The sequence below is a fragment of the Pipistrellus kuhlii genome, unplaced genomic scaffold, assembly GCF_014108245.1.
Source record: "Pipistrellus kuhlii isolate mPipKuh1 unplaced genomic scaffold, mPipKuh1.p scaffold_m20_p_11, whole genome shotgun sequence".
Lineage (NCBI taxonomy): Eukaryota > Metazoa > Chordata > Mammalia > Chiroptera > Vespertilionidae > Pipistrellus > Pipistrellus kuhlii.
This window is the reverse complement of record NW_023425416.1, coordinates 47,238,743-47,253,760: the sequence shown is the minus strand read 5'-3', so window position 1 is coordinate 47,253,760 and position 15,018 is coordinate 47,238,743. Positions and strand designations below refer to the sequence as shown.

General features: G+C 40.5%; 1 protein-coding gene across 2 annotated transcripts in view; it reads left to right on the top strand.

Moving 5' to 3' along the window:
• ANO10 (anoctamin 10) overlaps positions 1-15,018 on the top strand; it is an 82,357-nt gene that overhangs the window by 14,035 nt on the left and 53,304 nt on the right. For both annotated transcript variants that reach the window (XM_036432022.2, XM_036432020.2), the window contains exons 8-10: positions 182-364; positions 4,222-4,413; positions 5,624-5,752. In XM_036432022.2, coding sequence (XP_036287915.1) covers positions 182-364; positions 4,222-4,413; positions 5,624-5,752 — 504 coding nt within the window. The remainder of the gene's footprint in view (positions 1-181; positions 365-4,221; positions 4,414-5,623; positions 5,753-15,018) is intronic.

Sequence of the window (15,018 nt, the reverse complement as noted above, 5' to 3'; positions counted from 1 at the left end):
TCTTCCCTGCTGAAAAATAAACACAGATTAGAAACATCATTCCAACACCTAACTTTTCTGAAACTAGCTTTTACGACAATAGCATACTATTTGTTGAAAATGGCCATTTCCTTTGCATGATTGTGAACATGGGGCGGTTTCACTAACCCGCACTGGCAAACATGTATGTGCTTCTCCTCAGAGCCTGGCCACTCTCCTGATCATGTCCCAGATCCTGAACCAGGTTGTGGAGTCTCTGCTGCCTTATTGGCTCCAGAGGAAGCACCACGTGCAGGTGAAGAAGAAGGTGCAGGCTCTGAAGGCTGACATCGATGCCACGCTGTACGAGCAGGTCATCCTGGAAAAGGAAATGGGCACGTATTTGGTAAGCTTGCATCCAGTCGAGTTTCGCATTGACTCAATGTGCATAACAGTCACGTACCACGTACATACGCACACGTAAGCACCCACGGTCTCAGCTCAGTGCTTTCCAGCCAGGGAAGGGCTACTGTCCTGAATCTGAAGGTATGGCTAAAACACAGAGGATGAGCTTGAGGAACCCCGTGAGTGCTCTGCTGAGGTGCTGGGAACAGCAGCCAGAGCCGGTGGGGCTGGGGGTGAGATGGCCATGGGGCCAGAAGCTTGGCTTGCTTCAGATGCAAAGAAAAGATTGAACGTGGGTTCTGGAAATATCGGAGGGAACTTTGTAAAGTTATGTGGTTGTCTAACCACTGTGCTGCACACTTGAAACTAATACAAAATAATATGTAAACTGTAATTGAAAAACTTAAAAAAAATTTTTTTAAACAAAAGAAAATATTGAAGTCCATCACTAAAAATGAAGATTGATTTATAGCTTAAGTTACTGAGTGCTATTGTAAAAATAAAATAATTCCTAAGAAGTCTGAGTTTTTTTTAGGAACTATAAGGAGATCATTGGAGAGTCATAAAACCTAACCATGTATTTAGTGTACTTTTATTGAGCTCTGACTACATTCACCACTTCTGTAGTGGGGGCTGGTGTTGGGGTCACATTTGCTTTAGGTCATTATTTCCTATATCCTGCACCTACCTTCTTGGTATGGTATAGTCTTCTTAGTGCAATGGAGCCTTTGGTGAGAGCCCGCTGCCATTCAGCTTCCATAGTCTTGTTTTTCATCATGAATGAATTCATCTCCTGATAATTGAACTAACTTTCTTACTTAGTTTTTTTCTCATATGCTTAAGAATTTTAGTTTGTATGTTCATCTGGAGTAGGAATTCATTCTCTCTCTTTCTCTCCCTCCTCTACCCACCTCCCCACTCCTGCTCACTACATCTCATATGCTAACAATGCCAGGCAGAGCTTGGCATGACTGCTGGGCTGCCCGGCGACACATCTGAGAGACATTATCTGCACATCTCTGCAGAGGCTCAACCTTTTACTTTCTGAGCCAAACCAGCACAATTTTGAAAGCTGAGCATAGGCTATGACGGTTTCTTAAGACCAAATTGTGGTAAAACCGGCTTGATTGCTAAGATTTTTACTCTTTCCCCACTCTTGATTACTTCACTCTTCAGAGAATTAGATCAATGCTATATCACTGGGCATATTTTAAAGCCACATCTGTATGCTGCAACACAACGTAAGGAAATGCTTCCTGGAGCCAAAGGCAACCAAAGAGCAGTTTAGAAATTGCTCGCCGCTGAATCCCCAGCTGAGCATCCACCGGCCAGCTCCCAACATACATGTGCTCGGTGCTGCTCTTTGGCGAGCCTTGGAAACTGCCAGAGAGACTCACTTGAAATCCCTGGGCCCGTGCTTCATCCAAGTAGCCAGAGCATCTAACTCTATAACTAAGTTAGGAAATTCTCTATTTCAGCAAAATATAAAATACAAATAGAAACTGTCTAGAAGTAGAATCTGCTGAAACCGGTTTGGCTCAGTGGTAGAGAGTTGGTCTGCGGACTGAAAGGTCCCAGGTTCGATTCTGGACAAGGACATGTACATTGGTTGCGGGCACATCCCCGGAAGGGGGTGTGCAGGAGGCAGCTGGTCGATGTTTCTCTCTCATCGACGTTTCTAGCTTTCTATCTTTCTCCCTTCCTCTCTGTAAAATATAAATAAAATATATTAAAAAAACAAAAACAAAAACAAAAAAAACTGACTAGAAGTAGAATCTGACTTATACTAAAGCTCTCAGCTCCGGAGTCTAATTGCATGTCTTGGAGAAAGACAGACTCTGAGATGCAGTAATAATAATGATTCATTTCACAATATCCATGTTTAATATTGCTTTAAAATACAGTGATGAGTATTTTTCTTAAACTCAACTTGTCATTGCGTGTGCATAGGGAGGTCATGGGGAGGTCTGCAGTGCGGCCTTAGGCGACATGGCGATTACGACCCAGCATAAAGCACTGCTCAGCTTCCCTAGGGTCAGAGTAAATGTGATTGTGAACAACAGGCATCTAGGAAGGCATTTGTTAGTGCGTCCCTGAGTCCAGTGAGAGGTGGCGGTGTTACTCACGTGACAACTCAGTGCTTAAGCATCCTGCTTCAATGAGGCCTTCGTTGTCCAGTTAGTAAAGATCATTGAATAACTCACCCCGCACTGTTACTATCTCTAGTTGTTGAGGGTACACAACGAGTATTGCCCCCTCCTCGTTTGGACTAAACCCGTGGTCGGCAAACTGCAGCTTGCGAGCCACATGCGGCTCTTTGGCCCCTTAAGTGTGGCTCTTCCACAAAATACCACGGCCTGGGCGAGTCTGTTTTGAAGAAGTGGCGTTAGAAGAAGTTTAAGTTTAAAACATTTGGCTCCCCAAAGAAATGTCAATCGTTGTACTGATATTTGGCTCTGTGGACTAATGAGTTTGCCGACCACTCACTAGTCTAAACCTTTACAAACATAGCGGAAAGGTTTTTAAACATGGTTTCAGAGGGATTCTCCATGCTTCCGTGGTCTCCTTATTTTCTGCTGTGGACTCCTTTCTTTGGCCTCTTTGATATATATATCACTCTCCTTAGGGTGACTCTGGGTAGTTTCCTTGTTCTATCAGCTTTGTTTTCCTTTACTTTTAATAGAATTGAGATAAATGTCTAATACCACAAAATTCACTATTTTAAAATGTATCAATACATTCTAGATTTTTTAAAAATAAGTTCACAAGATGTGTAGCCGTCACCACTAACTAATTCCAGAACTTTTTCATCATCCCCCCAAAGAAACCCATAACCATTTTCCTTTTTTTTTTTTTTTAATTAAATTTATTGAAGTGACTTTGGTTAATAGGGTCATATAGGTTTAAGATGTGGATTTCTAGGTTACAAGATCTATATATTTTACTGTGTGCCCACCATCCAAAGTCAAATAATCTTTCATCACCCCCACAGGAGAAGCCTGTAGCACTGGGGGAGGGGGCACTCAGTGAGGCTGAATAAAGATGAGCCTTCTGAGCAGAGTCCAAAATGTCCCACTGTCCGCATCGGGTGGTGACTTCTCTTTGGAGCGAGGCTTGGTGAGACCTCCGGCCCCTCTGCTCCCTGTGCCCCTGGGCGTGCCTGTTGTTACTTTTACGGCTGCTGTGGACCTGGGAGCAGGAGGTGAATCTCGAGTGAATTTAAATGCACAAGGTTGAGCTGTTTTTCTCTACTCAGTGCTGCCTGAGTTGCTACTAGCCGTGGGTTAATTTAACAGTACTGAAAAAGTAGATTCTGACAACTTTTGCCCTTTTTGTTTGTTTGGAGGTGCCAACTTCTGGAGGTCCTTACTCTGTCCTTTTTGCTGGCATCGCACTATTATTGTAGTTTTTCCTTTGGAAGGTGAGGGACTAGAGTTCTGGGGTGCCCATACTGTGAGGGGCCATCATATAAAATCTCGTTATTTTTAAAGTTTTTTTGTTTTGTTTTGTTTTGTTTTCAGAGAGGAAGGGAAAGGGAGAGAGAGATAGAAACATCAACAATGAGAGAGAATCATTGATCAGCTGCCTCCTGCACGCGCCCTACTGAGTATCAAGGTCGCAACCCAGCACATGCCCTTGTCCAGAATCAAACCTAGGACCCTTCAGTCCCCAGGTCAATGCTCTATTCCCTGAGCCAAACCCACCAGGGCGGCGGCTCCTCCTCCTCCTTCTCCTCCTCCTCCTCCTCCTCCTCCTTTTCTTCTTCTTGTTAAATTTAGCGGGATGACATTGGTAAGTTATTCTCATTAGACGGTATTAAAACAATGCCTGTTTTCTCCTTGTGGCTCACAATTCCAGGGCACCTTCGATGACTACCTGGAGCTCTTGCTGCAGTTTGGCTACGTGAGCCTTTTCTCCTGTGTTTACCCGCTAGCAGCGGCCTTCGCTGTGCTCAATAACTTCACCGAAGTTAATTCCGACGCCTTAAAAATGTGCAGAGTCTTCAAACGGCCATTCGCAGAGCCTTCGGCCAGTATTGGTGTATGGCAGGTAATTATTTGAGAAAAAAAATATTCCTTTAAGAGAAATAACAGAACGAGGCATTGTGATTTAAAACAAAGAGCCCAAAGGAGAGATTTGGGGAAACCGATTTCATTCTCGCTCGGCCACCAAACAGCTGTGTGACTTCAATAGCCATTAACTTCCTCTGGGCCTCGCCTTTCTTATTTTTAAAATTGGGGGCAGGGGTGAGGCAGGTAAAATATGATCTTTATGACTCCTTTCAGGTGTAAAACTTGGACAATTTTCTAGGAGAGTAGCCAGCGGGGCCTTCCCTCACATAACGAGGCCCTCCCTACTGCAGTGTCAGAAGAAAGTGGCACAGTACTTTCCAAATGCTTAGAGGAAAGTACTGTCAACACAGAATCTTATATTCACAGAAAGCATTCTTTAGGAGCGCAGGAGATGAAGGGAAACCAATAAGAGGTTTTTTATTGTCAGGGGACCTATCCTACAAGTAGGACTGAAAGTTCTCAAAACTAAGGAAATTATAAAAGTAGGAATCTGGAGACATTAGGAAGAAATAAACTTGCTAAGCAAAAATACAAGTCAACACAATAGATTTTCCTTCTCTTCTTGAGTCTTTAAAGTTATGTTTGAGAGTTGAAACAAAAAATACAAAGCTATCTAATGATTCTAAATACTATACGTAGAGAACATATTTAGGCAATTATATTACAAACTAGAAGCCTGGTAAACAAATTCGTGCATGGCTGGGTTCTGGCTGGCCTGCCCTGCCCTGATCGGATTTGGGGGGAGGCAGTCAGGGGTGGGATCAGCCTGGGGGAGGGGCCACAGGCAGTTCACAGCCCCCTGGTTGAACTCTTGTTCAAGGGAACAATTTGCATATTAGCCTTTTATTATATAGGATAAGGAATGGTAAAGGGAGGTAAGATTTCTATATTTTACTCAAGCTGATAAATAACAACACACGTAAAAAGAAAAAAATGTATATATATACACACACATACATATAAAATATAATGTAACTATATATGTGTGTATGATATATATATATATGTATATATATATATATATATACACACACACACACATACTTAGAGCAACTCCTAGAAAGCTATATAAAACATATATTCAAAAACACAGATAAATCAAAATGGAATATCAAAAAATGTTTAGGTAACTCATAATAAGACAAGAACCACAAGGCAGTTTTAATTTCTGGTTCTTTTGCTTCCAGTTGGCTTTTGAGACAATGAGTGTGATCTCCGTGGTCACTAACTGTGCTCTGATTGGAATGTCGCCGCAAGTGGATGCCCTCTTTCCGGAGTCAAAAACGGACCTCATTCTGATTGTAGTCGCAGTGGAGGTAAGTGAGAGCTTAACTCTCCTTCAAATCATTTCTACATCAGATGCCTCTGCCATTCCAAAGCAGTGATGCCTCTGGCTGGCAATTTAGCCATATGCATTTACTGGCATGAAAGCAACGCCATTCAGGTGACGGGAAGACAGGAGTCTGAGGCTGTGCATTCCTGGTGATCACCGGGGATTGAAAAACGGTCACCACGGTGCAAACAGGGAAGTGACTTTCCCTGCCCAGTCAGGGCTGAGTAGATAAATCTTATTTGAAACTCGAGGCTCGATGCACGAGAATTCCTGCAAGCGCAGGCCTTCCTTCCTCTGGCTGCTGGCACTGGCTTCCCTCTGGCCACCGGGCTTCATCCAGAAGGATGTTAGGAATGATGTCAGGTCTAATTAGCATATTATCCTTTTTTATTATAGATAGAATTCTGTAGGTTTAATATGGTGAGTTGTTTTTTTTAAGTCTAACCTACGGATTTGTCATTTCTACTTTCTCAAACAAATCCAAAGAAAATGTTTTTTGAGAAAAATTCATGTTTAAGTCTCATTTCCAACAGGTATGGAGCCCATTGTGAAACATTCTAAAACTCCAAAGCGTGCTGTCATGTGTAGGAGGACTCTTAGTTTCACATACAAAGCACAAGCTGGCTGTCTCTGTACTGCTTAGAAACCATTTAATTATGTTTCTGACTATGGATTGCTGGACCGTCTTAAAAATCAAAGCACTTACCAATCACAAACAAGAATTTGCAGGCAATTTTTTGTTGCTAGTGATTTTAGTTCTCGGGAATATTGTGACCTTCTAGTTGTAGAAATTTAAAACATACGAGAGTGGTGAAAATTTGTTAAAGCAAACTTTGCAGGAACATAAAGTCGTGATTCATATACCTAAGGTCTCAGGACTTAGGGATGACCAGAAAAAAAAAAAAAAGAAATCCTGGAATTCATTTGTACATTCAAATGTGCACTTGTACATTTCCATTAGCGGCTGAAGAAATACAGTCTGCTTTGCTCTATTTTGCTCTTTTAGCATATTTTATAGGAATCTGTGCTTGTGATAGATGCTATATGTAAAATATTCGTGTTGGAGAATGGTTTTAGATGGCAGTGTGTAGGAAGGGAAAGAGAATGGCTCTGGCAGATAAAAGTAGGTCTGTTTTGGACTGGTGAGTTGAATAGGATTTTGGAGAGCTATTTTCAAGGCTGATTTATTACCTGTGGAAGTGAGAGATGAAAACAGAGAGGGCCCTTAGCCAGGGGCTGGCCAGCTGGCCGGGCTCATGATGTAGCGTAGGGGTGTCGAACTCAATCAGAGAAGGGGCCAAAATCTAAAATCCAGCCTAAATCGCGGGCCGAATGGTTTACTGAACAGTCATAAACTGTCATTGTGATGGAAACGCAGCGGAGTGCAGTGATGACAGCGCGGTGCGGGCCACATTGCAAGGCCTGGCGGGACGGATTTGGCCTGCGGGCCTTGTGTTTGACACATGTGATGTAGCGTCTTGATTTAGCATATGGCCCTTAACTTTGCAGATCTAGCAGTTTGTCTTTGCCTGTAGTACAATCATGATTAACTAGACTTTTGGGACTGATTTATGCTCAAACTAATGAGACTCACAGGGGATTGATGAGAATACCCAGTAGTTCATTTACAGAAGAAGATACCCATTGAGTATCTTTTCATGGATTGTAAATGTTTTCATTTGTAAATCTTCTTTGGAGAAATGTCTATTCAAATCCTTGTCCATTTTTAAATTATGTTGTTTGTTTTTTAGTTGTTGAGTTGTAGAGTTCTTTATATATTATAAACATTAACCCCTTATCAGACATATGATTTCCAATATTTGCTTCTATTCTGAAGGTTGCCTTTTCACTCTGTTGATATTATCCTTTGATGCACAAAAGCCCAACTTCTCTATTTTCTGTCTTTCTCTCTCTTTTTTTTTTTTTTTTTCTTTGTTTTTAGTGTTATAGTTAGGAAATCATTGACAAATCTAATGTCATGCAGATTTTGTCCTATGTTTTCTTCTAGATTTATAGTTTTAGGTCTTAAATCTAGACCTTTGATTTATTTTTGAGTTAACTTTTATATATGATATAAGGTAAATCATTCTTCTGCATGTAGCTATCCAATTTTCCAGCATCATTTGTTGAAAAGATAGTCCTTTCCCCAGTAAATGGTCTTGGCACCCCTGTCAAAAACTGTATATGTGAGGGTTTGTTTCTGGGCTCTTTATTTTATTCCATTGGTCTGTGTATCTATATTGTCTCTTCATGCGTTTTATTAGGGGTATGATTGACATACATAAAGCTGTATATATTTAATGTATATACAAGTTAACAAAATAAGTAATATCTGTCTTTTTGCCAGTATTACACTGCTTTGATTTTCATAGCTTTGTAGTACATTATTAGATCAGGAAGTGTGAGATCCCCAATTTTTTAAGATTGTTTTGGCTATTTGGTTGTATGTTTATAGTAACTATAGCAACTTATTTTCTGACTTTTGAAAAAACTATTGATCAAAAGTTGAATTATATAGGCACAGATTGGTATTAAACTAAGTCCTCCCCTTCTACCACCATTAATGTATTTAAAGATTTATTTACTTTTACTTTATTGACATTTGAAAGAACCCTCACTTTGTTTTCTAAATTGGGGATTTTCTGTGTCAGAACAAAATCAAGCTCAGAGAAAGTGTTAGAAGTATCCAAAAAATTAGTAAGTTAGCTAATTTTATTCTAGCGTTGCTGAGACCTGTGCTGAATGCCATCTGGTCTTGTAATGAATCCAAAAAGTAGAAAGTTTACAAATAACTTTGAAAATATAAGTTTTGTTGCTTATTACTATATGTTTGTAAAATCATACTGAAATTCTAATTTAGTATGTTATAGAAAAGTCATGAGAGTCATCACTGGATCAAATTAACATGTTTCTGTTTATAAGGTTTTCTCTTTGATCTGCAGTGTCTTCAAATTGGGGAGTATAATCTTAAAATTATAATTTATTCCCTATTTTTTCCCCTGCATTCTAGATAAATTGTTAGTTTATCAAGTTAAAAATGTTTTGCTAGTAGCATATTAAATAAATAGCATGCTGTACTTTCCTATATTCATACATGGCTCCTGAAAGAGTAGAACTTTTACTAATTCAAAAAAGCCATAATAAATAAGTCACAAATAAATAGAAACAAACAAATAAATCGTTAACATCTTGATGTAAAAAGTAACAAGATATTTTATTTTAAAAGATTTTCCCTCCAAATTAGGTAAAATTTAAAAGACATTCATTTTAACAGAATTTTTTAAACTAAGAAAACTAAGAAAAATAAAACTATGATGTTGCTGTTGATTGAGAACTAGTGTCCTCATATTCAGTTCAGTTGTTTCTCTGGTTCACATTTCTGAAGCCAGCAAACTTTAATTTTATTTATTATTTTTCTTCTTTTGGTAAAACTTGATTTAATGCGACATATAGTTGAGTAAAAGACAAATATGATCATTACTCTGTGCTAGTAACTCAATGTCATATTACAACTTTTGTGTATTTACTGCCATCTAGTGTTGCCTTAAAAAATGACTGAAATGTCACTTTTTTACAAAAGGAAATTTATTGGGATAACATTGGTTAGTAACATATACATTTCAGGTGTACAACTTTATCATATAACATCGGTGTGTGCTAATGTATGTCCACCTTTAGACTGAGAGAATAGCCTACCAATATAAAATACTGTGTTGGAACCACATGAAAATGCAGTTTTTTAGGTTAAAAAATATTCAAATACTGGCAATGTCATTAAGTCCAGCCCACAGGATCAAATCAATATTCAAATAATTTCTTTTATATAATCATCATGGTCTTCACTCTTGAGGCAAATTTAGTTTACTTCTTTGATGTAATTTCAAGCAAAGGGTCACTTTTTTAAATGCAGAATTCCACAGGGATCTCCAATTCCTAAAAAATAGAAAAAACCTACAATCTTGTAAGTATCAAATGTTCGGCAATACCTTATTTTAGTATTAAATGCATTCATGGTTTTATTTTAATTCTGAACTTGGCAAGATGTGCCAATTAAACATATTGGAGACTAACAGTTCCTTTTCTAAGATGCACATGAATGAACTACTCACTCAGAAGTTACAATGCACTTCTGATCCTTAGGTCGTGGTGAGCAGCAAGGCAGTCTGCACCATGCATGCTCCATTGATAGTTTTAAAAACATTGCTTAATTGCAGTTTCTTTTTCTTTAAATAAATGTTAGGTGATTTTATTTTTCTACAGCTGCATAGAAACAAAATTGGTTCTCAGTTGTTTGTAGTGACTGAGCCCTCTGCTCTTTCATGCCTTGACTCACAGGGTTTATTTTCCTATTTAAAAAAAAAATAGTTTCAGATTTAAAGAAAAGTATAATACAGATGCAAGCACAATACAGATAATTCCTACATACCCTTCATTAGGAGTAACTACTATTTTGAGCATTTTGCCACATATACACCTTTCTTTCTCTCTGTCTCTCAATTGATTTATATTCACACCTGTGTTTATATCTACCCATGGATATCCCAAACTAGGGAGAGTCCGTCCCTGCACTGCCTCTTAGTGCATCACAGCCCTGGGCCAGTTACCTTGACCTACAAGCCTATTTGCTTGACTGCAGACCCGAGGCCAGTTCAGCTTCCACTGCAGGGATGCTCTGAGGAGTAGAAAGGGCACATGTATAACCCTCATCACAAGGGTCTGGCATTGAGCACATGTGCAATCAATTGCAGGTCTTGCTACCACTCTTACAAGGCAGGATATAGGTACTATTATATAATATTTGTGAAATGCCAAACACAGACCTGGGCACTCGGTTAAGGCACAGGGAAGTGAGCTGCATCTGTATTACACTTTTGTTAGCAGGCTCAGCAATGGCAGAATGAACTTTGATTGTCTTTGTTATCATCGCCATCATTATTTGTTACGCAGGCATGATAGCATGGACATAGCTTGGGATGTCAGAGTCGGGAGGTGGCTGGATTAGAATCTCAGCTCTTCCTCTGAACTCTGCAGTGTCCTGGCTTCCTCCAAGGCAGAATGAAGACATTGGTGATGGGCACCAGGTCTGACCCAGAGGAGGAAGTGAAAAGGTGATCACTTAACAGTACCGCCGTTGTTACTGAGTTAGCCCTTTAGCAGTTAGCTCCTATGTCTCCATCAGCTCGATGACTCATTTCCATGGGCGTGGTTCTCCATGATACTGAATTGGTTTGGTTTGTGTTTCGGTTCCTTGTTTGTATGTTAACCACCTCCTCTGTGACCTTGTTTGCATCCCATGTTATGACTCCATTTTTCTCCTCCTTCTTGGTCTTGTTTCTACAGCTGAGTCTAGCCCTCCCTCCCTCCCACCCTTCACTCATCCAGTCCTGCTGATTCTGACTTCTGGATCTCTCCTTAATCTCTCTTCCCTGTTGCTATTGGCATGGATTGAGTTCAGGCGCTCACCATTTCTCCTCTAGACTTAGCTTTTAGATAGCTTTATTGGGGTTTATTCACATACCACACAGTTTACTCAGTGCAGGTGCACATTCCATGGTTCTTAGCTAGACCTTTACAGCAGATCTCTTCTCTAGCCTTCCAGTCTTCATGCTCTCTCCTCTGCCCCACACCCTCTGCGGCTGGAGGGGTCTTTCCAAAACAAAATCCTGGTCCTGTGTCTCCACTGCTACAAGCCTCACAGGAATCCCCATGACTTAGAAAAAAATGCCTCAGTGGGAGATCAATTCTATACAGCCCTCTCTCCCTGCTATCCATTCCACCCTTGGACATCCCACAGCCCTTCCTGCAAGTAGCTGCTAGCATTCACTGAAGCTGTAGGACACGTGTGTTCCTCCCACCAGGCTCAGCTTGCTGAGAGCATGGGTAAGGGCAGCACGTAGTAGCATTCAGTAAATGAGAAATGTCCATTGAATTACGTTAACTTACTTTTCAAGTGATTAAGCCATTGTTTGTTAAATCTTCATTAATGAATGAGTGAGTCAGGCACGTAGAGGTGATTTTCAGTGAACATATAGTTAGTGGTGGTTAAGAATTGACTTCAACTTTATAATTGAAGACTTTTATGTGCCTTTGGAAGTATAACAAAACTCTCAGGCAGAACATGGAATTATAGTATTTATAAGAAATAGTGAATTTGCCGAAACTGGTTTGGCTCAGTGGATAGAGCCTGCAGACTGAAGGATCCTGGGTTCAATTCCAGTCAAGGGTATGTACCTTGGTTGCGGGCATATCCCCAGAAGGGGGTGTGCAAGAGGCAGCTGATCGATGACTCTCTCTCATGGATGTTTCTAACTCTCTATCTCTCTCCCTTCCTCTCTGCAAAAATAAATAAATAAATAAATAAATAAATAAATAAATAAATAAAATATATTTTAAAAAAAGAAAAGAGAAATAGTGAACTGAATTAGGCAGTATGATACAGTGGTTGAGAATGTGGGCTCTGGGTTCAAATCCTGACTCCACCTTTGGCAGGCTGTGTGTCCTTAAATGAGTTTTGTAGCTAGAGTAGTCACAGGGATGAATGCATATGGCATGCTTACTGCATTGCTTGGCAGGATTAAGTATTCAGTATGTTAGTCATTGTTACTATTGTTTCAGAAAAAAAAAAAACACCTCTCTTCTAGAAGTCTCTACCTAATTGAAAGGTCTGATTAAACTCGGAATTCAATTTAAAAAATAGCCTGGGAAGTTTTAAAATTGAATTATACTTATCTATATTTATCTGGTCACTACCAGCTATATTCAGTGGGCACTGCTTCCCAGCGTTGGAGCAGGTGCTGGGTTCCTGGGAAGGTAAAGAAGGGTTTGAACTTGTGGAGTAGGGCACTTTGGAATAGAATTACTGAACTGGGTTTTTTCTCTTCCTGCTTTGGTTTCCTCTATTCCTGTGATAATCTTGGTAATTTTCTGATTTGCCTATGGGCTTTCCCCCTCTTGAGTTTTATCCAAATGAAGCACTGCTCTGTGTAGTGTTGCTGGTGTGGGGAGGATTAAAGACAGTCGTTACTAACTATAGCCCTGGCGTTAGCAGTGCTCGCCCCACTGGGTCCCCCAAGAGGTGAAGCACAGTGCAGGGGAGGGCTCCCAAAGACCAGCTCTCCCATCCCCCCCGGGCAGAGACCAGACTGGCCTAGGCTGCCTGGCCCACCCAGCGGTGGGGGCTCGGGGACGATGCTCACTCACCGAGCTAAGTGCTCACCAAAAGGCAGTTTGTCCCCCAATCTGCTTACATGTGGTGTTCTTGTTACTGGAATTGGCATCACTTAATGAAATGGAATGAAAGCCGGTGAAATGTGTGTGCTCACACAGAAAGAGCCGTCCTTCCCGTGAAAACCTTTGGAAAGACTCCATAAAGACCTATTACTATCCGACTGAGTAAAGATGAGGCAATTATAAAAGATTAGGGGAAAATCATAAGATATAGACAGCCTCCAGATTCTGTTTCCACATGGCTTCACGCTTATCTTCGTTTTCACTCTTTTTCAAACAAAGGGAACCTGGGAATCTTTGACCTTGAATTGTGGGTATTTATGAACGAAGACAGTGAGAAAAGGTCACTGGATTTGCTCAAAGGAGAGGGAGGCGGGGACCCTGTGTTATAAGACTTGCAAATAAATGTACTTTCAATGTTTGCTAAATTAAAATCTTAAAGATATTCATTTTTAAATGATCCCTCATTCTAGCTAACTTTTTTTGATTAACTGAGGAATTACCATCCCAGGTGTGGAGTTTTAAATGAGCTTTTTCTGTGTGTGGAGGGCTCAGTGTGGAATTAAGGGCCCAGCTTTGGCAATAGTCAGAAATGCGAAATATTTGTGTTGTTAAAGAGCCCGATGCCCTCCAAATCCATGGTTAGTACATAACCTGTTTAAATATGACTGCTGATGTCCAGTTTTTGTAAATTAGCTTAGGTTGCATTCTTTTAAGGTATTAACATTGGTTAACCTAACCCTCTCTCTTGGCTTAGAAACTTTAGGAAAGTCAAGTCTCATACCTCTGAAAGAGATCAGTTTATATTCAGGATGGAGTTGTTTTCCATTTGTTTTTAGTATTAACCTTCTATTTATGCCAGTAATACAACTGTTCCATTTTTGATTATAGAAATGGCCCCAAATTCTTCCTCTCTCTACAGCCAGCCCTTTGCACTGTGACTTTGTCTCCCCCCTTACCCTCCGCGCCCCAGGCACCACCCACCTCCACTCCCCCACGCCCCCCATCCCCACCTGCCCTGCATCAGGAAGTGAACTCTATTTCCCCCAGTCTTTTATCTAGGCTTGGCCATGTGACTTGTCTGGCCAATTAGACGTTAGCAAACATGTGCTAGAGGCTTGCTACTCTTTGGAACCCAGGACTGGCCACCATGGAAGGTCATATGGAGCAGAGAAGGTCATATGTCTCATCTGAGGCTCTCCTGGACTAATAGGCTGCCAATCATCAGACATGTGCCTGGGGCCATCCGTGGCTGAGAGTGATGACCAAATGTATGGATTAAAATCCATCAAAGACACTCTGTGATGGCCACTGGACAGTTGGACATCTCTGTACTGGGTCCTCCCTCAGTGGCAGGATCACAGGAGTTAATTTGCTCATGCATCCGGGTCAGTCCCTTGAGAACATCTGTTTTGTGAGTTTGGTGTATATATCACCAATTGAAGAAGAAGTAATACTCTGTCTGTGAGTTTGTAATCTAATTGTAATGTGCTCTGTGGATATGGTTACAGAGATTGATGAAAGTTCTAAAGAGAAACAGAATTTAAGGGCCATTATAAACAAGGCACAGTGGTGCTCATTTTTAAGAACATGCATTATGCAATGTCTTGGGGGGTGGGGATCTTGCCTAGGTATGATATGATTTATGATATAGTATGATATAGTATGATATAGTATGATATATGATATGATAGAACCCTGGGCTTCTCTCTAATTTCTCTCACCCCACAGCATACAGCTGGTTTCTAATGTATTAAAATTCATGCCCTTATTTTAAGTTTTAGCTAAATATTGCTTTTCTCTTTTAAACCACAGAAAGACTATAAACCAATTCTGGTTGAAACATGGTCTGCAGACTGCTATTAGTTCACAGACTGTTTATTATAGGTCTTCAGTGAGATAAGCACAGAAATGGAGGGCAAACATTTGGAAATTTCTAAGACAGTTTGACATTTAAGCATGCGATCAGTGGGCTTGTCTTGTTGAACAAGTATAGACCAGTTAGAGTAGTGTTCACTTTGC